A 27,986-nucleotide genomic window follows, 5' to 3' on the forward strand; every position below is an offset into this window, starting at 1 on the left:
TAACGCTGACTAGCCAATAGAATAGTAAGCAAGGTGCATCAGTTGCAACACCAGTGTCCTAGGAATCGGATAACAAAGTATCTGCTGAAGTTGACAGTTTTTTACAGCAACTAGAAGATTAGTTCTATAGCTTAGTTTCAAGTTTGAATAGTACTAATTTGTTCCTCACCCTTTTATATAGACATGTACATTGTTTAATTTTATATTTTAAATATATATTTAATGATTACCTAGATTCAACTGTAGAACCAACTTTGCTTTCTTCAGCTCCAGAGTTATGTAATCCCCCTGTTGACCTTCTCCATGAAACAACACACCCTCACTTTCTGAGCTCTTGAACTTAAGGGAGATGACATCCTTCAGCGTTCTCATCTTTTTGTTCTTGAATCGATAAGACAGTCCAACATTACCATCAAAATTAATAACATCAGCCCCTGTAGTAACAAAAAAACATATGTCATTAGTTTTCCGTTTATATTATATTAAAGTGTTAATTAAAGTTGCAGAATTTGGCAATAATTTGAAAGAGCTATATTCCTTTTTTAATTATATAGCATAATAATTCAATCCTTTAAAAGATAACCCATGAGCTAAATATGTTTTCAAATATACATGAGTATTTTTGCCTACATGTATGGAAAACGATGTGCGCACATACAGATTTACACACACGGTGCCTTTAAGGAAAGTATTTTTCTCATGCAGCAATCTATAAAGTGTCTATAGTCTCATTTCAAATTACTCTTTTGTCAAAAAATGTCTAACCACATGGAGCTGTTAATACACCAATGCCTATGATTTTTATTTTCTAATTGTAAGTCTAGTTGTATAAATGCTTAATACAATACTTGTAATGCTTGCTTTCTAGAACATGTAGGAAATCATTAGCAGAGCTAAAAATAAATATTAAAAAAAACAAAAAACTTTTTTGCAGTATAACAAATGTAAAAAAAAAAAAAAAACAGTCTGAGCGAAGGTACATAAGGTGCAATCCAACAGCAATGTCAGAGGTTGGAGTCCAGAGCATATTATATTTAACATAATAGAAAATAGCCACACTGGAAACTACAGTAAGAGCATATAGAGTGACTGAGCAACCTGCACAGTTTGATCCGGGCTTTTAAATGTTGGTACCCGACAAGCCATTCCACACCACCAGCCCTCCTCCATGAGACACAAACATTCTTCTGTTTAAGGAACAATGATATTTTTCTTGCTAAACACCTGTAATGGATTAAACCCCCAAATTATTAAGTTTACCTATAATACACACACTGTTACTAAAGATGCGTTCAAAATATTTTAGGAAATCTTTGCGTTTTTCCCCATAATTTGCAATGTGGTTTTCAATTCACTACAGACCAGCATTTAGTGAATAAACACAAAATAGACAACAGACCTCACCAGAGCTCCATAGAGGATATTTGTTAAATTAAAGAAACATAAAAGAAGGTACCTTGCAAACATGTATTTTTTTTTTTTTCTCCCTCATACTCATTGTTAGCTTTGTCAGTTGTTTCTAACCCAGGGGGAGTCCCCAGATATCCAGGAACTAAAAATGACTTACCTTGTCCTGAGACTAAATCAGGTTTTATCCTATTTTTGCACTATAATTTATAGATGGATAGCTAACCATCACTGACCTATATTCTCTCTACAGTGTCTTATATAAACATTTTATGACAGAGTGGATTGGCACTTGTATTATTGGTTTCTGCGAACACCTGGGATTTTGGCCCTGGGCACAAACATATGTCTAAAGTACATGCTTTTTACTAGTTTATCATAATAAAAATAATATTAATAATAATATAATCTTCACAACTAAGCATATATACTGTACATTTCACTTTACATTTATTTTAGACAAGCTAAATATGTCATGCATTTTTATTTTATAGCTGGCAATTTAGATTTTTGGCACAGAGTCTGCATTATATATCCAACGTGCATGATAATTTACAGCATGCTGTAATTCTAGTCAAGGGATATCCATATATAGTGTTAAAATCATTGACAGAATGTGAAGAGATTAATAAGGAAAATTCAAATTTTTCTCTTCAAATAATGTTGGCAATTTTGCATCTACAATGTTTAGTACATGTATAGAATGTTATATTAAAGTAAAATGGATTGCCCAATGCCTGGCTCCAGTGTCTTAGCACACAGATGCAATTGTGGTTAACCCAGAATTCCCTCCAAGCATTTTGTAACAGTTCACAAAGTGAGGCCGAGATGTCTATGTAACGTCTAAACTTAGAGTTTAATTCAATTACAAACTGCAATTTGTCCAAATTTGAGCTGATTGGATGATTCTACAAATTCCCAAATTCCAAGTCAAAATAAACTGAATCACAAACCAAACAATTGAATGAGCATTTTCATGTTGATTCGACATTCATAATTCCACTTGTGTCACTAAAATAAGAGATGATTGATGGGAGAAAACATTGGTAATTTAGGGACCGCCACTTAATGTTGGTATTTTTCATAGATCAAGTGAAGTGACCATATTTAAAGTTATTGCTAATATATCACGTATAAATATATATATATATATTTTTCTCACTATTGGTTGCTTTTTTCACTTGATGTAAGTACCAAATGGTGGGAAAAGTATAGTGCAAATCAGTGTACTGCAACATATATACAGTATGTAACATTTGCACTTCCTTTTGATTTGTCAGATTCATTTTCCTTTTTTTCCTTTTTTCATTAACATAATTTGGACAAGCCAAACTACCATAAGGCTGACATTTGCCTGTTCTGGTTTCTTTTTTTTGGACAAAGTGTTTGAGCCTTAACACATTTTTTCGCTAAGTCTAGTAACTTCTTTGTGTTTGAAGCAGATAGACAGGAAAGTTCAAAAAAACGGAACTGTATAGTGATCTAGTCACATATAAGACTGATTAATTCTGTATAAACTATTTACAAAGCTTGAGTTCTGAGCGGGGACCCACCGACCGAAGGGCAGGCTATTTCAGCTGCTGTCCGTTCTCAGAATACTCTTGCGACCTGTTTTTTTCTCTCCATAAGTTTAAAGGGTAATCCAGACGTGGACCCCTTGCTCACGGTGCCTAGAGAGATATCAGCTATGCCTCACTGATGATGCCCAACAAGGCTGAAACGATTGTCTGGGGTTGCTGTATCTCTCGTGCACAGAGAACTTGCTGGCATTTCGGACCTGGACTGCCCGTATGGGTGGGACCAGTCTGATATGCTTCAGATATGTTCTCTCTGTAATGGCACAAGATGAGCTAAAACCAGCTTGAGTTCTGAGGGGGACCCACGAAGGGCAGGCTATTTCAGCTGCTGTCCGTTCTCAGAATACTCTTGCGACCTGTTTTTTTCTCTCTATTTACAAAGGGACAAGTTGGTGACTAGGGGAATTGTAACAAATATACTGTTGGCTGCACAGAATCTTGTATAACAGTAGACTCAGTCACATTTAAAGAGAGAGTGTCTCAAAAATGGGCAATGCCAATGAGGATGTCACGGTTCTCACCAGATGGACAGACGGCCAGACGTGGTCGGTCCTGGAGTTCCCAACAGGGGACTTGAACCGGGGAACTTCTCAGTCCTGGTCTGAACCAGCAGGATCGTCAGGAAATTGCCGAGGTCAAAGGATGCCAGAGTAAACAAAGTCAGAAGCCGAGGTCAATAACAAGTAGCAAATCAGACAACAGGAACACTGGTACGAAACACACAACAGGATCAAAGACTTGATACTGAGCACAGGCGAGGCTGGGTTTAAATACCCTGCTGATGACTGATCAGGGTCAGGTGGAGCAAAGCCATAGTCAAAGTACAGCCCCCAGGTTAGTAGACATGCCAGGCTGAAGAGGACCGGAATCACTTGTCACGGTATAAAGCGGTATAAAGCTAATTCATATTTACACAGAAAACTAATAACTATAGTGACCCACATAGAGCTAATGGTTAAACGTATTACAAGGAGTTATCAAATCTAACAATGGTTTAGTAATAGGATCATCCATAATACATAGTAAATTGATAAATAATCACATTAAAACAGCAGCAATAGAAAGGGTGTATAGGTAACTTGAATGGTTTTTGATTGCCCAGGGGCTAAAGCCAGAAGGTAATGTACAGTTGTAATTAAAAAAAAATCAACCCCCATTGAATATCAGGTTTATTGTCTAAATGTACAGATTTCAGCTGTTTGCAATTAACAAATCAAGCAATAGTACCGTATATACTCGAGTATAAGCCGAGTTTTTCAGCACATTTTTTGTGCTGAAAAACCCCAACTCGGCTTATACTCGAGTCAATAGTCTGTATTATGGCAATTTACATTGCCATAATACAAACGGGGGCTGTGGGGGCGTTACTTACCTTTCCTGCAGCTCCTATCAGCTCCCTCCTCCTCCGCGCCGTCCGTTCAGCACCTTGGTCAGCTCCCAGTGTAAATCTCAGTGTAAAACTTACAGTGGGAGCTGACAGAAGAGCTGACCGGACGGCGCGGAGGAGGAGAGAGCTGACAGGAGCTGCAGGACAGGTAAGTTACAGCTCTGCCAGCCCCCCTCCCCCCCACTGAACTACTAATGCCACTGGACCACCAGGGAAGGAGAGCCCCCCTCCCTGCCATGTAGCAAGCAGGGAGGGGGGACAAAAAAAATATATTATAATAATAATAATAATAAATAAAAAAATTATAATTAAAAAAAATAACAATCTAACAAAAAAATAAAAATAATAATTAATAAATTAAATAAATAATATAACAAAAAAAGATTAAAATAATAAAATAACAATAACCAACACATACACAAATACACACTGCATCACACACACTCACACTGCATTCATACACACACTGCACTCATACACACACTGCATTCATACACACACTGCATTCATACACGCACTGCATTCATACACACACTGCACTCATACACACACTGCACTCATACACACACTGCACTCATACACACACTGCACTCATATACACACACTGCACTCATACACACACTGCATTCATACACACACTGCACTCATACACACACTGCACTCATAAACACACTGCACTCATGCACACACTGCACTCATACACACACACTGCACTCATACACACACTGCACTCATACACACACTGCATTCATACACACACACACTGCATTCATACACACACTGCGCTCATACACACACGCACTGCACTCATACACACACGCACTGCACTCATACGCACGCACTGCACTCCTACACGCACTGCACTCCTACACGCACTGCACTTATACGCACACACACTGCATTCATGCGCACACACTGCACTCATACGCACACACTGCATTCATTATATACACACACTGTAAATAAATATTCTATTAATATACGGTAATTTTTTTATGATCTAATTTTATTTAGAAATTTACCAGTAGCTGCTGCATTTCCCACCCTAGTCTTATACTCGAGTCAATAAGTTTTCCCAGTTTTTGGGGGTAAAATTAGGGGCCTCGGCTTATATTCGGGTCGGCTTATACTCGAGTATATATGGTAATTGAAATAGCTAAACACAGTGAATGCTTCAAGTGTTTTCCCCCAAATTTACCTGAAAATGCAATGTGACAGGTAGGTTGTGAAAAACCCTCCAGGGATTGCAAAAGACCTACAGCAAGAGTTGGTGGCAACATGCACAGATGTTTTAGTGAGCACAGTAAGGCGTGTACTAAATGCAGAAGGTTTTCATGCCAGAATTCCAAAATGTACATCACTACTGATCCGAAAAAAAAAAAAAAGTAAGCTCCAATATGCTTAAAATCTTATAAATAAGCCACATACGTTTTGGGATTCTGTTCTGTGGAGCAATGAAACAACACTGGAACTTGAAGAAGGCGGTTGCAGCATGCAAACCCAAGAATATTACTGAACTGGAGGCTGTTGCTTATGAGCAATGGGCTGAGATTCCTCAGAAACGCTGCCTGAAGCTGGTATTTGGCTATGCATCTTGTTTGCAGCAGGTCATAACTGCAAAAGGGTGCTCTACTAAGTACCAAAGATGCTTGCCATGAAGGGGTTGAATACTTTTGAGACTTAAGACGTCATCACACGTTGCATTTTTAGTTTAATTTGGTGAAACCACTTGAAGCATTTGTTGCGTTAAGCTATTTATTATTATTATTATTATTATTATTGGCATTTATATAGCACCAACAGATTCAATAGTGCTTTACAGTATTATAAAAGGGAGAGATTTAACAATAAATAAGACAATTACAAAAATCTTACAGGAACAATAGGTTGAAGAGGACCCTACTCAAACGAGCTTACAGTCTATAGGAGGTGGGGTAAAAAACACAACAGGACAGGAGATAGCAATCAAAAAGGGTAGGAGTGAAGCAGAGCTGGAGGAGAGAGTAGAGTGCTGCCCTTTAGAAGCAAGCAAGGGACAGGTATGTGAGGTACAGGCTACTCTGAGATGCCATAAACTCTCCTGAAGAGATAGGTTTTAAGGCACTTCTTAAAAGAATGAAGACTAGGGGAGAGTCTGATAGTGGTAGGCAGGCTTCCATAGAAAGGGAGCTGCCCGTGAGAAGTCCTGCAAGCGTGAGTTGGCCGTACGGGTGTGAGAAGCGGACAGGAGAAGGTCATGGGCGAACAGACCAAGAAGGGGCATACCTATGAATCAGTGAAGAGATGTAGGAGGGGCTAGAAATGTTCAATGCTTTATAGGTATGGATTAGTACTTTGAATTGACTCCTATAGGATACAGGAAGCCAATGTTAGGAATGACAGAGGTGTGAGGTGTGAGAGGAACTGGAGAGGAAAATCAGTCTGGCAGCAGCATTCATTATTTCAATAGATTTTGTTTGATTTGTTCATTGCAAACAGCTGAAAGTCTGTACATTTTGACAATAAACCTGATTTTCAATGGGGGTTGAATAATGTTGATTACAATTATATACTCTGCCTATCATAAGCATACAATAGAGCCATTACATTCCATGTTGCCCCTTCTGTATGAACTGGTAGGGGTAAATGTTAGGTAATTAAGTTTGCAATAGACACAAGGAAACCAGATCCTAAAAATATAAGTGTCCAGTCTACCTCTAAAAAAGGGGGGACTTCTAAAGGTTTAAACTGATGTAACATACCAGTGGGAGCCACAAAAATGGTCCCACCTGCTACACCAGAGGACACTTTCCTGCGGCACACAGTAATCATCCTAAATACCCATGACGGCACAGTTGTACCATGTTTGGGCTCAATGTTTATCTTGCCCCTGCTTGCCTCTCTGGACACTAGCCTCACATACAATTGATTTAAAGTGACTTACTGCACACAACATGCTAGGCATGCTATACATACATACATAAAGCACACTTACCACAAACGAGCACCCAATACAGGAAGCTCCACGCCACCAGCTGGCACCACAGAAGCCACGGTATAACCCCCCCCCCCTCTCAACCGACGCAAGACGACACACCAATTGCTCCCACAGTAAGACTGTGGAGAGGGGTACCCCCCCTGGAGGAGCACAGACCCACACCACGTCCCTCTGGCGGGAGACACTCAACCCTCCTAGAGGGGCACAAACGCCACAGCAACAGCCCACATGCATGGCTCACGAAGCCGCAATTAACTCATACAATACTTCTATATCATCCTGCCTTATCATGCACGCTATCTTGTCTAAGTTATAAAAAAATGTGCAAATGCTACCACAAGCCTCACTTTTATAAATGTTATTTACCTAAGCAAACGGGATTGCTCTTGGGGCACCACAAGCTTGTTTGTTTTATCAATATGCACAGCAAAAAATAAAAAATTATAAAAAAAAATTAAAAATGAGGTATCATTTTTTTTTCAGACAAACAGGTCCAGACAAAGCAAATGTTTTTGTTGTGCACAAGTATAGCAATGTCCAAAAATGGTAATTGAATAATATGTTAATTTTATTTTTTCATTTTACTAACCTATCTGCTAACAAAATTTGTAGATAAAATTATTGGCAGGTTTATGTTATATATTTCTGTAGACTGTTATGTTATATATCACAAGTGCCCTTCTTTAGTTAAGAAGTAGGTTTTATTTTGAGTTGGTAAAATTGGGTAGTTTAGTTTGTCAGTATAAGATGTACTCAATCCATTTAAAGCAAGGTAGAAAATGCTGACCCATTGTTCTGTATATCTACTAGATAAGCACTGCTTCTATCACATCTTAAATTGGCAGCAACTTTTATTTTTATAGCCACTACTCTTTCATCAAATAGTGTTTTATATTTGCTTTGCTAACATACATATGGATGCATTTCATATACTAAACTAATATTACAACTTTGGTATACAATTGATTAGCAGTTTTACCATGCCTGTTTGTAAAATTACTCATATGAGGATACATTGGATGACTCGAGACAAGGTGTTACAGCAGTTAAAGAAAATTAATGAAAATAATGCTCCGGGGCCTGACGGTATTCACCCATGAGTACTTAAAGAGCTAAGTGGGGAAATAAGTGAACCTCTGTATTTAATCTTTCAAGATTATTTTGTTTCAGGTATTGTACCGGAGGATTGGAGGAAAGCAGATGTTGTTCCTATATTAAAAATTGTTCAAAATCCTTGCCAGGAAATTATAGACCTGTGAGCTTAACTTCTGTGACTAGGAAAATATTTGAAGGGCTATTAAGGGATAATCTTCAGGAATTCATTGATAAGAACTTTGTTATTAGCAATAATCAGCATGGTTTTATGAAACATAGGTCATGCCAAACTAACCTAATTGCATTCGACGAAGAAGTAAGTAGAAGTATAGATCAGGGTGTTGCAGTGGATGTGATCTACTTGGATTTTGCCAAGACATTTGATATGGTTCCTCACAATAGGTTAGACTTCAAACTAAAAGAAATTGGTCTAGATTAATATTCTTGTTCTTGGGTAGAACATTGGCTTAAGTATAGAGTAGAACGAGTGGTCATTAATGGTAGATTTTCAGGCTGGACAAAAGTGGTAAGTGGTGTCCCTCAGGATTCTGTTTTGGGACCGCTTCTATTTAACATATTTATAAATGATCTTGCAATAAGCATTGAAAGCCATGTTTCAATGTTTGCAGATGACACAAAACTTTGTAAAGTAATAAAAGAAGAGCAGGATATTGCTTTGCTGCAGAGGGATTTAGATAGATTGGGGGACTGGGCACTAAAATGGCAGATGAAATATAATGTAGAGAAATGCAAAGTTATGCACTTCGGGGTCAAGAATGCACAAGCAACTTACACCCTAAATTACGGATAACAACACATGAGAAGGATTTAGGAATTGTTATAGACAAATTAGGCAACAATATGCAATGTCAATCGGCAGTTGCTAAGGCCAGTAAGGTTTTGTCATGTATAAATAGGGGCATAAATTCTCGGGATGAAAATATAATTTTGCCTCTTTATAAATTGCTAGTAAAACCACACCTTGAATATGCTCTGCAATTGTTTTCACCTGTTCTAAAGAAGGATATCATGGTTTGGAAAAACTGCGCCTCAGAGAGGATATGATAACATACAAATATATTCAGGGCCAGTACAAACCATTATCTGGAGATCTATTCATAAACAGGGCTATACATAGGACACAAGGTCACACATTTAGACTGGAAGATATGAGATTTCATCTAAGGCAAAGAAAATATTTTTATACAGTAAGTGCAATAAGGATATGGGATTCTCTGCCTAAAGAGGTTGTTTTGTCAGAGTCCATACAGATGTTTAAAGAGCAATTGGATAAATTCTTGCAAAAACATAATATACAGGAATATAATTTCTAATTAGTGGGGTAATCCAAGGAGATATCTGACTGCTATTTTGGGGTCAAGAAGGAGTTATTTACACTAGCTTGCACTTTGAATTTCCAAACTGTAGCAGATGTAGGAGGGTTGGTTTAAGGCAGATGATATCCACAGAACCTCACAAATGGAGGTATAATAGGTTAGTTTGAGCATTAAAAATTATATTTTATTTTCTGATTTAGTCTTTCATATTTTGACACCAAAGCTAAATGTTTGCATGTCAGTTTCCTCTGTGTAAATGTGTGTTAGTGTACTCTGTGTGTAAGTCTGTGTGTATCACTGTCCTCTGTTTATAATTGTGTGTGTCAGTATGCTGTGTGTGTAACTATTATGTGTGTATTATATTTTCAGTTTGTGGCTTTCATTCATCAGATTAATAGTTCATACACACCTCCTTTCATACACAATATTCACATTATGTCATATTTATTTTAAAAAAATATTCTTTACTACCTTTAATCAGGCTTGTTCTCCAATATGGGATTAACTTAAATATCAGTGTCTACATGTTTCACATTGGAATTTGAATCAATAGAAATTACTAGCGCCAGGCTTTTTTTCAGACCTGCAGAGGTACTTCTCCTTACAAGGTTGAGAAAGACTGCTTTAGAGCACCTGCCTTTATAAATAATTAATTAATTTAATTAATTTCTGTGTTATCTTGACATAAAAGTGAACTTTCAGCTCTAAGATAATCTCTTATTTGCAGAAAACTCCTTGTGCTGCTCTACACTGTGACACTAAATGGCTTAATTGTTGTGGAGTTGGTTTTAATAGATGCTTAGCCTCAAATAAATGGCTATTTTTCTGCAAATAAAACTACAACAAATATAAATAGCAAATGGTATTTATATGGATTTCATTAAGAACATGGTCAGAAGTCTGAAATAATTATTATTATTTCAAAAATGTATTATTTCATTATTTCAAAAATGTATTAAATTGCATTTTTGTGACACTAAGTTCAACACCTTCAATGTAATAAATTGATATCTAATTCAAAAAAAAAAAAGTAACACCTATACAGGAGGTTTGATACCTCAAAATTGCTATATATCTCCTAAAATGCTAGCAAATTTAGAGCCAGAATTATGGCAAAATTACATTCTCTATATTATTATTATTACTGGTATTAATATAGTGCCAGCATATTCCGTAGTGCTTTAAATATTCTCAAAGTGGGAGATTTAACAATAAATGAGACAATTACAAAAACTTACAGGAACAATAGGTTAAAGAGGGCGCTGCTCAAACGAGATTACAGTCTTTAGGAGGTGGGGCCTAAAACCGAACAGGACAGGAGGTAGCAATCAAACAAGGTGGAGTGAAGCAGAGCAGGAGGAGAGAATAGAGTGCTGCCCTTTAGGAGAGAGCAAGGGATGGTGTTACGGTTACTCCTAGGCTAGCTGGAAGCTGGACCGCTTGGATAGTCTGGATCCCGATGTAGAGAGAGAGAAGAGCCGCTTCAACTAGTAGATCATACGAATCCTGTAAGTGTAGAACAATCCCACTAGCTATGGTACAGCTAGGATACCCTTTTGCCCACAAAACGAGTCGAGGCTGCGATTTGAAGGTCAAGCAAGAACTGGCTTTAATGGCACACAGGTATCAGGTCCAGGGACAGCCCCCTCTGGACCTGATAGGATACAGGGACAATACAAGTGGTTAACCAATAAGAACACAATGTATATTTTGAAATTGTTACCGCCCAGCTTGGAGATAATGAATCCAACGGTTATGACAATACAATTATCTCCAAGCGCCCAAAATACCACGTTTTCTTGCAACATACAAAACAGGATAAAAATACATAACTTTAACAGTTTCATATATAATTTGTGCATTCTACCATTCATTATGTAGCCCCGGTCTGAGCGAAACAGTTAACCGAAGAGCGCTCAGAACCCATGAACTGTATGCTTAGTTTCCTCGTTAGAAAGTCTGTACGTGGCTTTTGTCCTGGGCTTGAGATGGCGGCCATGTTTTTACGTATGCTAATAGGCAGCGGGACCTCGACCTCAAACTTGTGGAACGAGTAATGGCTAGGGGTTTTCACGAATCCCCGCTCTGTTGCTGGTTGTCCCAGCTGTTCGGGAGACGAACAGAGACCGACAGGAAGGGGTACATAACCTGCGGTTAACCGCAAAAGTCAACGTTCTAATTGATGCCACACGCCATTCTGTAGGTGGTCCTTGTTCGTGAACCTTTCGGTAGTTTGACTTCGGGAAATAGGGCACGAACACAAATGCCCTGAGGCCATCAATTAGGTTGCGCTTAACCACAGACCGCAACTCTCTGGGTGATTAATGACGTCCCGTGGGGTAGCTGTGGCTGTCGCCTTTGCATCTGGGAGTCGGTATATCCCATCCATGGTGAAACTTTTAGCTGCCTTTGGGGGTAGCACCGTTGCCACCAGCCACCACAGAAAATTATGTAGTTCGTCCGCCTTGACCCCCACTGGGATGCTGCGGATTTTTATGTTATTGCGTCTCTGACGATCTTCGAGGGCAGACAGTTGTGAGTTGAATGTAAGCTGGTTGGATTGTACCCTGAGGAGTGTTTCTTTCATGATAGAGACTTCTGCTCGAATGTCTGTCACTTCCTCCTCCGCGGCCCTCACGCAGTCTGTCACCTGTTGTACATCCATCTTAATCACTGCTATGTCTGCCGCCCACAGTTTTTGTATGTCCAGGAGCAGTGTTTGGAGGTCTTGCTTGGTAGCAAGTGTTCCCACCAAGGAGTCAAGGTGGGTGGTTGCAGCAGTGTCATGGGGTTGGTGGGTAGGGGATTCTCTGCGTTCAAGTGGCTCTGGAGGGGCCGACATGACAGAGCCCTCCCCAGCCGCCATCTTGGTCTTCGGTTGCTTTTGGAGCATGGTGCTAATGTCCCTGGAGTCAGGCCCTGTACCGGGTGAGGCTTTCTGGTTTCTGCGCCCCATAGTGTGTGTGCCGTGTGTAGCTTCAGGCAGGTGCTGGTTTGGGACAGTTGCTGCACTTTCAGTTGGCAATCCACCAAGAAGTAAGTCCCAGCCGGAGAAGGCCGTAGCTTTGTAGGCCCCAGGCCTGTGTTTCTGTTTTGCCGGCTTCTGGGTTTGAAAGAAAGGCATTCCAACCCTTGTGCTGTATTGTTTGCGGGATTTGTTGCTTTTGTGTGATGCTGGTATTGATCAGGATTGTTAAGATTAGCTCTGGGCTGTCGGGAGCTGGTGAAGATGGCGTCCGATTAGGCTCGCAGGCAAGCTCCGCCCCCCAGTATGTAATATTTTTGTCGGCGTGACTGCTGAGTTTTCATGTGAATCCTGCAGCAACTTGACACGGAGAGACCGAGAAGGGGCATATCTGCAGATCAGTGAAGAAATATAGGAGGGGCTAGAATTGGTTAGTGCTTTATAAGTGTGGATTAGTATCTTGAATTGACTCCTATAGGATACAGGAAGCCAATGTAAGGACTGACAGAGGGGAGAGGTGTGAGAGGAGCGACAGGAGAGGAAAATCAGTCTTGCTGCAGCAATGGCCAGATGGTACATTAATGAGAGAAAATAAGATCAAGGGTATTCCAGCAACATGGGTGGGGGACTTAGCCCACTGTGATAGCCCAAGGGAGGAGGTCATTGAAAGCAGTTTTGAGGCTACTGAGGACAAGGGTAGGTTAATGGGAATGTTGAAGTCCCCAAGAATTAGGGATGGACTATTAGAGGATTGGAAGTAGGAAAGCCAAGTAGCAAAGTTGTCAAGGAAAAGGAGAGGGGAACCAGGGGGACGATAGATAACGGCAATGTTAGCAGAGATGGGTTTGAAAAGGTGAATTGAATAAAATTCAAATGAGGAGAAAGAGAGGGGTGGGTAGAGGTTTGACGGAGCAGTGAGGTGAGAACAGGAACCCTACACCACCATCTTTGCTTTCAGAGTGTCTTGGGTTGTGGGAAAATTGAAGTCCACCGAAGGATAGCGAGGCAGGGGTAGCAGTGTCAGAGGGAGAGAGCACTCAAATTATTAGCACTGGGTTTATTTTAAATATTTGTAGTCAAGGGACAGTGTGACAGTGACAGCATGAGATAATTATTTAATTAGAACTAGAGTGTAACGGATCCCCTATACTCCGACTGAGTATATCCGTTGTAAATCTCTTAAGTCCCAAGTGAAATCGTGATTATATATCCGAGCTACCAAAACATCAGCCTAGACTTGATGAAGGGTACAAATTAACTTTTTCATTATGGCCCACTTATATACACAGACACCCAGCATGATGTCTCAAGCAAGGACACAGCAAAACACTCCCACAACATGTCCCAGAGTATCTGTGTCTGGGAGATAATTAGTTTAAGCAAAGTACATTTAATTATCTCCCAGGCACTAGAGCAGGGATAGGCAACCTTCGGCACTCCAGATGTTTTGGACTACATCCCCCATAATTCTCTTACACCCATAATGCTGTCAAAACATCATGGGAGGTGTAGTCCAAAACATCTGGAGTGCCGAAGGTTGCCTATGCCTGCACTAGAGGTACAAAATATAGAATACCCCAAAATACATAGAACACATATAGGATCCTCTTAAATATTATATCCCCGGATAGTTGTCCAAATAGTGCTTAGATCCCACAAACACCGCCAAATCACCACCCGGGTAAAGTTTTTAAAGACATTTTCAGGAGTTCCAAACCAAACAAAAAGACAAATGGTGCCCCTGGCTCATAGGTAGCAATTTAACCTTGTTTGTGCAAACAATCCTACCGAACAGTGATCTCTTGGCTTGTCGTGGGAAGAAGCAGGCGTACAAATTAAATCACTGGTATTTGCGAGGTCGAGTGTCTGACTCATAGTTCCAGACACTCAACGACCAGGTCCCGCTGTCTGCATTCGTGCGACAGAGAGTGCACATGAGTTTGTGGTTTCCTTGATGTTTAATGAGCCCGGGGGTGGTTGGTGTTCAGTAGATTGTAGCTCCCAAACGGGGAAAACGTGAATAGGGGTTCAGGAACATATTTACGAACTTAGCGAGGAAATGTCTTGGACAGGGGAAAAATAGTGTGATTAGTCACCATTTGGCAGTAGGGGAATGTGAAGCACAGGAACGGGCATCGTCCTCCTCAATAAAATAAGATTTGATCATGACCAGAGATTCATGGATCAAGTAAGGGCAGAATACTTTTTAAACATCTGTGTGCATGGCTGTTTATGAGTGACTTTTTATATGTGAGATTTCATGATTTGTTAATGAATGACTGCATATTTTGTTTATTTTCTCAGTATATACACATATGCTCCATTGGTGGTGGACATTGTGAAATGAAGTATTATTCATTTATCTAGGTGGTAAAACACATTATTATGATATTGATACATTTTGTATAATTTCTTAATGTATCACATATATCACCTTTCAGTCACTTAAGGCACCAAGATAGCGGCGGTGTGAGAGCTTCTCAGAATTTGCCGACTACAATTTTATTTTTTTCAGTGTAACCTTACTTTTACTACATACAGCTGGCATGTTTTGTTTCCTCACCACTATTATGTTCTTTGTCTCCGAATGTGACCAGGATGCCAGGTTCTGGAGACAAAGGAGTTGGAGGCATTTGCCATAAGCATTGAGATTAGATGTAGAGGAGGGATAAGAAGGGAGGAGTGTGTGCCAGATTTGAACTTAATCCACGTCAACCGGCGCTGCCAGAATACTTCTTGCTAATGTGAGATACATAGTGAATAAAATAGATGAATTGCAATTGTGGCTGACATGATGGTTATGGATTGAAATATGATGATTTTTACAGAAACCTGGCTTAACAATAATATATCTGATAGTGTTCTGGAGTTAGCTGGCCGTAATATTTACAGAACTGATAGGACAGCATTGGATTCTGGTAAAGGTAAAGGTGATGGTGTGTGTAACTGTGTGAATTAAACTTGGTGTATGGATACAACTATTGTTAAAACAAAAACATTCTGCTTAAGTGGATTCTGTGCAATTAAATGCAGACTATTTTATTGTCTTGTGAATTTCCCTGCATTATTGCTATTGCAGTTTATGTCCCCTCAGAGGCTAGTACTAAACTAGCCATGAAAGAACTGAGTATTTGTATTAACAAATTGCAAACTATTTATCCAGACGTGGTTTTTGTTGTTGCTGATGATTTTAATCAAGGTAATGTTAGGTTTGTTTTGAACGAATTTTATATGAATGTTTCTTTTCCAATGAGAGGAAACAAGATTTTGGATCAGGTTTATACAAACACTGAAGGCACTTACAAAGCTGTTCCCCTTTCTCGTGTTGGGAAATCAGACCACATATCACTTTTTTGTTGCCTAAGTATAGCCCACCTGTATAAAGAGAGAAGCCAAATGTAAGGACAGTGAAAGTGTGGCTGGAAGGAGCAGATGCCTTATTACAGCATCAATTACAACACACTGATTGGAAAGGATTTCGTGCACAGGGTACTGTAGATTCTCATACTGATATCGATTTGTATAGTAATGATGTTCTGGATCATATTAATAATTTGATTGAGACAATAACATAAATAAAGATAATTTAAAAAAATCTTGTGGTTGAACAAACAAGTTAGATTTTTATGACGTGACCAGGATGCTGTTTTCCAATCTGGAGATCAGGATGCTGATAGTTTAGCCAGAGCAAATTTAAGGAAAGGAATTAAAAAGACAAAATACGCATATAAACTGCAAGTGGAGGAAACCTGTTTGAACAATGTTCCTTGCCAGATGTAGCACGGAATTCAAATTCTGGCTGACTGTAGAGCATCTGGGTCTCAACTTGACACTGATGATGTCTCCCTACCTGGCAGACCGAAACACTTCTGTGCTCATTTTGATCAGGGCAATCATACAGTACCCAGTGAAAGCAAGGCTTTACTTTCTTTCTCTGCGTATGGTATCTTAAGCAGAGTGAAGACACGTAAGGCTGTTGGTCCTGATGGGATCGCTGCAGAACAGCTCGATTATGTTTTTAATTTATCATTATATCATACCATGATGCCATCTTGTTTTAAAACAGTTAATATTGTACCAGTACCAAAATATGCTGTTGTGAAGGACCTTAATGATTTTAGACCAGTACTAAGTGCTTTGAGAGACCTATATGCTCACATTTCCACTTTACGCACTTGGTCTATGTGCTCATATTTTGTACTCTATACTCATGTTTTTGTGTGCTCACATATTGCACATTATACAAATTATTAATGTGCTCACAATTGGCTCTATATGTTAGGTGAGTTTGTTTGCAGCTTGTGCTTTGTGTGTACAGTCGATATGTTTAATTGAATTGTGGTATGCTTCATTTCACATGATATAGGTGTATTTGTAGTTTGATTCACTTATTTGTACATGATGTACAGGGCTTATATTGGAGACAGCAGGCTGCATGGTTGTATTTGGTTGTATTGTATAATATTGAGGGCACTATTGTGTAATGTCTACATGTTGTTGTTATTATTATTATTATTATTATTATTATTATTATTATTATTATTATTATGATGTTATCATTTATGCAGCGCTTTACAGTGAGTGGACGAAGAAACATGTAGTTGTAATCAGACTTGTTGGACACACCGGAACAGAGGGGTTGAGGGCCCTGCTCAATGAGCTTACAAGCTACAGGGAGTGGAGTAAAGTGACACAAAAGGTAAGGATAGTATTAGACTAATGACAGTTGCAAGAGATGAATCAGTCGGGAGCTGTTAACAGTTTAATTGATACGCTTTTACAAAGAAGTGGGTTTTTAATGATTTTTTTGAAGGAGTGGAGACTGGGTGAGCATCGGAGGAGGGAAGTGAGTTCAACAGGAACGGTGCAGCCCTCCAGGTGTCTTGAAGGCGAGAATCAGAGGCCTAGATGGGACATACTTGTGTATTAGGGAGGATAGATAGAAGGGAGCGGCATTATCTAGAGATTTGAAAGCAAGAACCAGAATTTTAAATTGAGCTCTATATCTTATAGGAAGCCAATGTAGGGACTGACAGAAAGACGAGGTGTGGGCAGTGTGGGCGGTGTGGGCGGTGCGGGCGAACAGGAAGATGAGCCTCACCACCACATTCATTATGGACTGTAACGGTGAAAGTTGGGAGCACTTAAGACCACTGAGAAGCGGATTACAGTAGTCAAGGTGAGAAAGGACAGTGGAATGGACCAACACCTTAGTCGCATCTGGCATTAAGAAGCGTCAGATGCACGCAATGTTTTTGAGATGAAAGCGACAGGATTTGGCGATAGACTAAACATGAGGCATGAAGGAGAGGTCGGAGTCAAAGAGAACACCTAGGCTGTGAGCCTGCGTGGTGGAGCTGATGTTAGCCTTGTTGAACAGGAGTATCAACACCTGAGGGAGGAAACACCAGAATTTCAGTTTTGGTCAAGTTGAGTTTAAGGAAGTGGGCAGCCATCCAGTTAGAAATAGCAGAAAGGCAGTCAGAGACACTAGTCATGAGGGACAGGGAGAGATCAGGAGAGGACAGATAGATTTGTTTGTCATCCACATAGAAATTATATTGGAAGCCAAAGGAGGCAGTATAGATGGAGAACAGTAAAGGGCCAAGGACTGAAACTTGGGGGGCACCAAGAGAAAGGAGTTGTGGAGAAGAAGCAGAGCCTTAGAAAAAAGCACAGAAAAAGTGCTGGGATAGGTAGGAGGAGCACCTGGAGAGAGCAATATCTTGTACACCGATATTGCGGAGGATGAAAAGAAGCTGTTGATAATCAACAGTGTCAAAAGCCACAGAGAGGTCAAGGAGAATTAGGATCGAGTAGTGGCCATGAGATTTTACAGCAAGTAGATCATTGGATACTTTGGTCAGTGCCGTTTCCACAGAGTGCTTAGCGCGGAAACCAGACTGAAGCTGGGCTATCAGAGAGTTGGACTCAAGGAAGTCTGTCAACCTCGCATACACAACTCTTTCAAGGATTTTGACTGCAAAAGGTAGTAGCAAGATAGGACGGTAGTTGGACGGGGAGGTAGGGTCAAGTTTGGGCTTCTTTAGAATTGGGATTATAGTTGCATGTATACATGTATTACTGGGCAGTTAATGTAATGATTGAGGGATTATTTTTTATTTAGATATTAGATGTATGTGGACCGCTATAAGTTTTACTGAGTTACATTCTCTATTTGATTTGATTTGTATCAATCGCTACTGTATTTCTGATTGGAGGCCAACTACTTTTAATTATCTTTGTATGTACACTGTACATTGATAATAAAGTTGAAACTAATCTATTTAGTGGTTCTGTGCCTCTCGTTTGCGTAAATAACTATTCTTGGTATTTTTATGGGGATAATACAGTAATAAGGAGGAAGCATTTCTCACATTTTCCTTTTAATAATAGTTTCTTTAACCCCTTAAGGACACATGACGTGTGTGACATGTCATGATTCCCTTTTATTCAAGAAGTTTGGTCCTTAAGGGGTTAATGTCTATTTTTTTGCTCTGTCTGTTACGTGTATATTTGACAGAACACTGATAGGTGCATGTTCACGCCATTTGGTTCACATATCAATCATCTTTTTTCCCATCTTATCAACGTTTATTTATTTTTTTGCCATGTATTTTGCTCAGAATCACATACGAAACAAAACTCTTTGTACAATGCTCATTTAATTTGTTTCATGATTTGTCCATTTGCTGTTTCAGAGTTTGGAATTTTGGATGAGTCGTTGGTCACCCAAAATTCAGACACATTGTGATTCAGTGACAACTAAATGCACAAGCCTAATGCACACAGTTGACTATACTTCCCCACAGACATTTTCTAATCTTTTATGTCCTGATCTTTTATGTTCAGTCGTTAACCTGCAATAGTAAGAACAATGTGGCTAGGGAAAATAGACATTGATGTGGACAGATATACTATAGGAACAGGCAACTTTGTTTGTTGGGGAGGTGAGACACAACACTGAAGCATACAAGAAACTAAATTACCTTCCATCTTGTTATTATTCCCTTTTAATTCACATTTATCTTGACAAAAAAAACTCAATCCATAACAGAGTCTTCCACCAATAATTATTCACAAGGCTAATAGGGTACTTAGCTGAAAGTCCAATATCCTACCAGGATGCACATCATGTACTTACATTGGTAAAACACAGCATTCTACCTGGTTAATGCATATTTAATCTTAGAGAAAGAATATCAAATTTTGACTCATTGTCATGCACTGAAAACTGAACCATATTTACAACTAATTCTAAGAAGTTTATGTTAATGTTTTCTTTATCTAAACAAATGTAGAATGTTAGACAAACATTTGAACAAGTTCACTTTTGTGTCTGACAATAAAGCGTAAGAGAAACTAGTGACTATAAGCGAGGCTTCTTAGAAATAACATAAAATAACCTGCAAAAAGTACATTAATTTTAAAAAGGCATTTTTCAGTTTTAATATCTGCATCTTATCCCATTTAATGAAAAGCAAGTAGTGTTTTAAATCTCTATTGAGCATACCTTGTATGTTTGTATATATGTATTGCCAACAATGTATAGCTTTATCTGTATAAAAAGAAGCCTGCATCTGATTAAATGGCATGTATTTGTATGTCATATCTGTATGCAAATGACTTTTCAGTGCTCTGTTTGCCTTTTACTTTTAATTTACCCCCAAAAAATGACTAAATCATGCCTGAACAGACATAATTCCTTTAAGTCCCAAGCTGAATATTTTAGTATTATTGGTAACTTTGAAATAGATGGACTAGTTCACTAAAAATGGTTTTAATGGTAATTCTCAGATATTATTATTATTATTATTTTATTATTTATATAGCGCCAACAAATTCCGTAGCGCTGTACAATGGGTGGACTAACAGACACATAATCGAGATCAGACCACTGGACGTGCAGGAACAGAGGCGGTTGAGGGCCCTGTTCGATGAGCTTACATGCTAGAGGGAGTGGGGTATAGTGACACAAAGGGTTAAAGTAGGGGAATGAAATAGTTTGTTAGAGATATGTTATGACATCCCATTCAATGATTTAAAATGAATCTGTCACCCGAAAAAGCATTTCATTAATCATTGGAGAATAAAAAAAAATTCTATATGTTGTGTTAGAACTTTTAAACTGATTCATCGGATTTTACATTTTTGGTAATGTGGAAAACACATCTGCACATACATTATCTGTCTCTTCTGTTGAATACATAATATTTACCAGTATACTCATCTAATCTTCTCCAGATTGGCTTAGGTTTTATCTTTCTGAATTTTTGCAGCTAGTGTTACAACAAGAGCCCCAAAACCCTATAAAAGTAATTATAATAATTTTGCATTCCAATTATTGTTATCATTACAGTCCCTTCTGCTATGTGCATTATGTGACATGTGTTGAAATCCACTGTATTCTTTAAGTGCATTTGTAATGACAAATGTAATTAATAGGCTGTGCTGTATACATTTCTAGAATATGTAAAGATTAAGTGTTATCACAATGATGTTGACATAGCAAATAAAATTACAAATATGGAGTTTAGTTATATCCATTCTCATCAGGGGTACCCGCATAAAGATTAATTATTTGTTATTGTTTATGTCACGGAGGGTCAAGATAGCTATCCCTCCACATTTGGCTTCCAACTTGGGGAGAATTAGACAATCGTCTGGTATCTATTTTAAATAACATATTTACAGATTATTTCACCATTTTAATTTATAAATTAAAGGGGTGGTCAAAGTACTAGCACATTGTTGTAGTAAGGGTTTTAGTAAGAACTACTTCTTTCATCTCTTTTAATTAAATTGGATTAGTTATGGTTACGTTTTCCTGATTTACATTAGAAATACTTTTTTATTTTCTGTGACTTTCTTGGGACTATACGTATCACAGAAAGATACAGTGAGCTAACTTGTGTGATTTATAGGGACACTGTCATGCATATGGTGACTATTGTCTCACCTTGCAAGAAATAATCCATGTATTGAATTAGCTGAATATACAAGCATATAATAGTCATTTTACATCAGCTTCACCTAATCCACTTGTAAAGAAATTAATATATGTAAAAAAATTATACATGCCTGTATTTTACCAGTCATCATTTCTGCCCAGTCCTAAAGGTAAAACCTTCCTAAACAGCTTTTACCAAATTTAGTTTTTGTTTTCTTTTGTTTTATTTTTGATAGTATTTCTAAATGTAAATATTTGCTAGCCACAGGGAAAACATATTTTGTGGTGATGCTACATTAAGAAGTGAACTTTGAATATTGGCATATTATATTGCCATTTTAAATACAGTTAATTTAAACATTGCAGACAGCAGTAGGAAAGGAGAGATGAAGGGTTGAAGAAAAAGAAACAGAAAACAGAAGCAAAGATAAAAGGAAAAGTAACTGAATGCTTTGTTCTCAAAATCCAATGGCTGCTGTTTATGAAATATCCCTGTTCTTCCTATGTGATACATTTATTTATGTATCGTAGTTAAATAATCTGCAGGGGTAAGCAGGTTCTTGTTGACAATAATAAAAAAAACAAAAAACAAAACATAGAATGTGACGGCAGATAAGAACCATTCGGGCCATCTAGTCTGCCCAATTTTCTAAATACTTTCATTAGTCCCTGGCCTTATCATATAGTTAGGATAGCCTTATGCCTATCCCACGCATGCCTAAACTCCTTTACTGTGTTAACCTCTACCACTTCAGCTGGAAGGCTATTCCATGCATCCACTACCCTCTCAGTAAAGTAATACTTCCTAATATTATTTTTAAACCTTTGTCCCTCTAATTTAAGACTATGTCCTCTTGTTGTGGTAGTTTTTCTTATTTTAAATATAGTCCCATCCTTTACTGTGTTGATTCCCTTTATGTATTTAAATGTTTCTATCATATCCCCCCTGTCTTGTCATTCCTCCAAGCTATACATGTTAAGTTCCTTTAACCTTTCCTTGTAAGTTTTATCCTGCAATCCATGAACCGGTATAGTAGCCCTTCTCTGAACTCACTCTAAAATATCAATATCCTTCTGGAGATACGGTCTCCAGTACTGCGTGTAATACTCCAACTGAGGTCTCACCAATGTTATGTACAATGGCATGAGCACTTCCCTCTTTCTACTGCTAACATCTCTACCTATACAACCAAGCATTATGCTAGCATTTCCTGCTGCTCTATTACATTGTCTGCCTATCTTTAAGTCATCAGAATAATCACCCCTAAATCCTTTTCCTCAGATGTTGAGGTTAGGACTCTATCAATTATTCTGTACTCTGCCCTCGGGTTTTTACGGCCAAGATGCATTATCTTGCACCTATCCACATTAAATGTCAGTTGCCACAACTCTGACCATTTTTCTAGTTTACCAAAAATCATTTGCCATTTGGCTTATCCCTCCTGGAACATCAATCCTGTTACATATCTTAGTATCATCAGCAAAAATACATACCTTACCATCAAGACCTTCTGCAATATCACTAACAAAATTTTAAAGAGAATGGATCCAAGTACAGATCCCTGATGTACCCCACTGGTGACAAGCCCATGCTTCGAATATACTCCACTGACTACAATCCTCTGTTGCCTGTCACTCAGCCACTGCCTTACTCATTCAACAATATTGGAATCCAAACTTAAAGATTGCAGTTTATTGATAAGCCTTCTATGTGCAATAGTGTCAACAACCTCACTGATGTCTAGGTAAGCAATGTCTACTGCACCACCCTGATCTATTATTTTAGTTACCCAATCAAAAAAATCAATAAGATTAATTTGGCATGATCTCCCTGAAGTAAACCTATGTTGTCTCTGATCTTGAAATCCATGTGATTTTAGATGTTCAACAATTCTATCCTTTAACATGGTTTCCATTACTTTCCCCACTACTGAAGTAAGGCTTACTGACCTATAGTTGCCCAACACCTCCCTACTACCTTTCTTGTGAATGGGCACAACATTCGCTAACTTCCAATCTTCTGGGACCACTCCTGTTAACAATAATTGGTTAAATAAATCTGGTTTTGCTAGTACACCACTAAGCTCTTTTAATAACTTTGGGTGTATCGCATTAGGTCCCATTGACTTATTTGTCTTTACTTTTGACCGTTGAAATAGAACCTCTTCCTCTGTAAACTCACATGTAACAAATTACTAATGTGTCCTTTTCCTAACTGAGGCCCGAGGTGCAGCACACTCTTTAAAAAAGATCTATATTATGACCTAAATGTATAAAAAAAATAAAAATATTTAAGGTCTACTATGTCTTAATCCTTATATTGTATCTAGAACGTATGTGGTTAAACTCACTTGTTTAAGAGCCCTCTCTTGGCTTTAAGATCTAAATGAGTTTAAATCAAGAAACTCTGGTATTTAATTAAAACTTAATATTCTGCAATTCTTGAATAGATAATTGTTGAAGGTAGGCTAGTTTTATCAATAAACAGGATACACAAAAGTTCTCTATTTGGCACTATGCCCCCCTTTCTTCACAAATGCCCTAGATACATGCTGGGTCCTCTACAACCTATTGTTCCTTAAGGTTTTTTAGAATTGTCTTATTTATTGTTAAATCTCCCCCTTTTATAATATTGTAAAGCACTATGGAATCTGTTGGCACTATATACATGCCAAAAACAATAATACTTTATGGACAAGTTCTTTTACATTTGTTTGTTAATATTAAATATTTCTAACACTTTCTGTTGAGCTAATTTCCATGTATATCTGTCCCTTTTTCTTTTATAAAATTTAAATTCATTTAAAAAATGTGTATTAGGTTTTTGCATTGATCAAATTAACAATGGTCTTTGCTATCTTTGAATCATTATGCTTCTAAATAATTATTTTTGCTTATCTTCAGTTTACAATTCCCATTACTCACATCCTTTTTTTTTCTGTAATTTGTACCATACATTCAATAAATATTATAAAGGCAAAATGGATTTCTGATCACTTTATCACCTGCACTATATATGCCATAGAAAACCTAGAAAATTCCTTTGAATCCAATGTGCTTGTCAAAATTTGTTATAATCAATAGCAGCCATTTGATGTACTTTTCTGTTTGAAGCACCAGATGTGATGGGAAGCATTTAGCTATTTTTCAGGTAACTTAACAATACTTCAATGAAATGTAGTGGTAGCATATTATCCATCACGCTTTCTGTCTTTGTTCTTCAACAAGTTTATTTTCTCTTTTTTATATCTGAGTTAAGGATCGTATGCAGCGTAGTTTTGTTTTCCCTTTGAGCTGAAAGTTATCAGTGGTGATGCATCACACACTGACTATATAATAAAATGAGTTTTGCAAGAGTTGCTAAAAGTTTTTCCATGGTATGCTGACAAACTAAACTTCAGAAAAAAAATCACAAGTATTGTGTTCTGAGATGGATTTCCCTTCTATTCACCATCTTCAATAATTATGGAAATAAACAAAATTCATCATAATAATATAGCAGACATGATTTAAAAAGAAAAGAAAAAGAAAATAAATCTTTCATCATAAAAGTTTAATAAAAAAGTTATGATTGTTTATGAAAAATGTAAACCATAAAAAATCCACTTGTAACAACTAGCAATAGGCAAGTTAACCCAAAGTGTATAACAAAAATGTTTCAAGTCTTTTATCACAATTTTTAAACATAGTTTAGAAAATATTCAATACTAAACATGCAAAGATGCAAAAGCAGGCCTTTTATGTTGTGAAAGGAAAATAGAAAAAAGAGTAATACAATCTTAACAAATCTTAAAAGGGTAACAAATAATGTCCCTGTCAGCCCTTTTACAGTTATCTTGGCGGTCCGCCGATCTGCCGATGCCGGGAAACGGCGGACCACTGCTCCCACGGAGCCTGAGGTTCCACTCAGCCTCAGGGCCGCCGGCCGCTGTGCGCCCACCCCTTTTTATGACGTGGTACATACGTGCAGGCGTCATGACATCGGAAGAGCTCTATACAAAAGAGCTCAGCACACACATACCTTTTGGGGGTGTGGCTATGCTAACCCGGCCACCAACCATATCAAAGTGCAGTCTGCCCAAAGCACAGTGCACTGTTGTGGTTCCTTGTGTCACTAGTGTCCTGATACCAAGTTCCTGTATTTTTTGTGGTATATATTTGGTTATGACCCAGCTTCCTCTGGACTAATCTGTTTTCTGGCTCCCTTGACTCTGCTTTGTTTCTCATACTTGTGTATTTCTGGCTTCCCTTGATTTTGGCTTGACGTTCCTTAAAGTGTATTCTTTATTTCGGCCATTCTAAGGACCAGTTTAGGGATTTTCTTTCTGTCTCTATTCTCTCCTGGTGGGTTTTCACCCTGCCTGTAGGGTTGTACGTTACATTACAACAGGGCCGATGGACCCTGCAGGTGTTAATCCCCAGGTAATGACTCATGATACAAGGCTTGATGGTCTTGACCACTATATGGATCAGTTCGCTCAGGCCTTGCAAACCCTGATTAATAGATCAACTGACCCACCGACCCAATCTCTTAATCCTATACCTGCTGGTTCAGATTCTTCCACCCACAGCAGTAACTCCAATCCCAACCAACTCATACATTATAGCGGTGATCCCTCAAAATGTAGGGACTTCCTTAATCAGGTCAGCATTTTGTTCAAGCTGTGCCCCAGAGTATACCCCACTGATAGGGCCAATATAGGCTTTATCATTGATAGAGCTCTTGTTTGGGCAAATCCACTGTGGGAGAACTATAATCTTTTAGTGTATGACTACTCTCAGGTCTTACTGAAATGGGTGAAAGGAAAACAATACACCCATAACCAGAATCTAACCCCAAAATGTATTTGCTCCGTCAGTAAATTGCAAAAGATTGCCAATAATGGAGCATAAAATGAACTTAATTGTAGTACTTATAAATCTTTATTAGTCCCTCTTAAGGGAGGAAACGAACAACACACAAGAAATAAAATAAAAGGTGTGGAAGAATAGTATGTACAGTGACGAAAGTGTTAATCTATGATCTAACCACACATACAAATTCTCATAGTATAAATAGTCATAAAGAACTGATGGAACCTTAAGTCAATAGCAGGAGCTTACAGTAAAAGGTTTCCAAGTGCTGACTGGTCCATAGGTCAAAAAAATATATATTACTTGAGAACATGAACAGGGTTCACAATAAATGCATGTTAACCATTTATTGTTTAGAACAGCTAAAGAGAAACTGTAATATAACAACTCATAAGCGGATATAATACCGGCAGGTCCGGTTATGCAGAGTGTGACTAAAATGGAGATAAGAAAAAATCCCCTAAAAGATCGAGACTGTTTGCATAAACTTCAAAAGAGCAAAATGTAACAACTGCGTATAAATTATTGTTACAGTGGTCTGTAACTCAAAAAGAAAAGGGACCACAAATAGTGCACTATTATAAATAACACAATATTTAATAGGTATATGCCCTTACAGGAAATATAATAAAAAAGCGATCATCTCCACTATCGTGGACCAAAGGAAAATCCTTTCCAGCAGCAGATAACGAGGAAGTAAACAAGGCAATAAAAACTGATAAAACAATATATAAAAAAAAAGTCTGTGTCCTATGCGTTTCGTCCAAATCCTCAACAACTTTAGAGACATGATCAGCTTCAATTCGATTCATCTGTTCCATTGTGTCTTCCAGTTTTGTATTTCCGTAATGGCAGTATTCCGGTCCACTTGCGTCCAGGTATTATGATGCAGTACGCACATGCGTTCCACCGCGCGACATTTCATGCGTTCCACCAATTAACAGAACTCCATATTGAAATAAAAGCAACACAATCATAGAAAATATATACGGATCTTAAAAGAAAACCCTGCCTAATATAACGAAGAGCCAGAATGATGTGTTCCAACCCAAAAACACACACGCGCGAACAGATGAATCTAATTTTCTTTATTCTTTGTATTTCTACGAGTACAGGAATCTCACTACATGGCTTACATAAACCTAAATTTAATCTAGAGTAAATCAATTGATATTTTAGAAATGTATATCTCAGCTAAGTATTGTCTAGGTCTCAGCTAGGACTATGGGTAGAGATTATCATATTACCTCATCTCTGGACTGAAACTTTTATCTAAGTAAACTCAAGTGTTTAACTTGCACCTTAATAAAAGGACTTGGAAATAATAAAACATGGAAGGTTTGTGCTGGAAATCATATATATATATTTTTTTTTTTTATAGTTAGAAGGCCTAGACAATATTGTATTCATTTTTAGCATACTAACAGGTTTTGTTTT

General features: G+C 38.1%; 1 protein-coding gene across 2 annotated transcripts in view; it reads right to left on the bottom strand.

The window, feature by feature from the left end:
* CNTNAP2 (contactin associated protein 2) overlaps positions 1 to 27,986 on the bottom strand; it is a 1,581,556-nt gene that overhangs the window by 850,301 nt on the left and 703,269 nt on the right. For both annotated transcript variants that reach the window (XM_063452116.1, XM_063452115.1), the window contains exon 5: positions 231 to 434. In XM_063452116.1, the coding sequence (XP_063308186.1) occupies positions 231 to 434 (204 nt within the window). The remainder of the gene's footprint in view (positions 1 to 230; positions 435 to 27,986) is intronic.

Source organism: Pelobates fuscus, chromosome 4 (assembly GCF_036172605.1).
Source record: "Pelobates fuscus isolate aPelFus1 chromosome 4, aPelFus1.pri, whole genome shotgun sequence".
Taxonomy (NCBI): domain Eukaryota; kingdom Metazoa; phylum Chordata; class Amphibia; order Anura; family Pelobatidae; genus Pelobates; species Pelobates fuscus.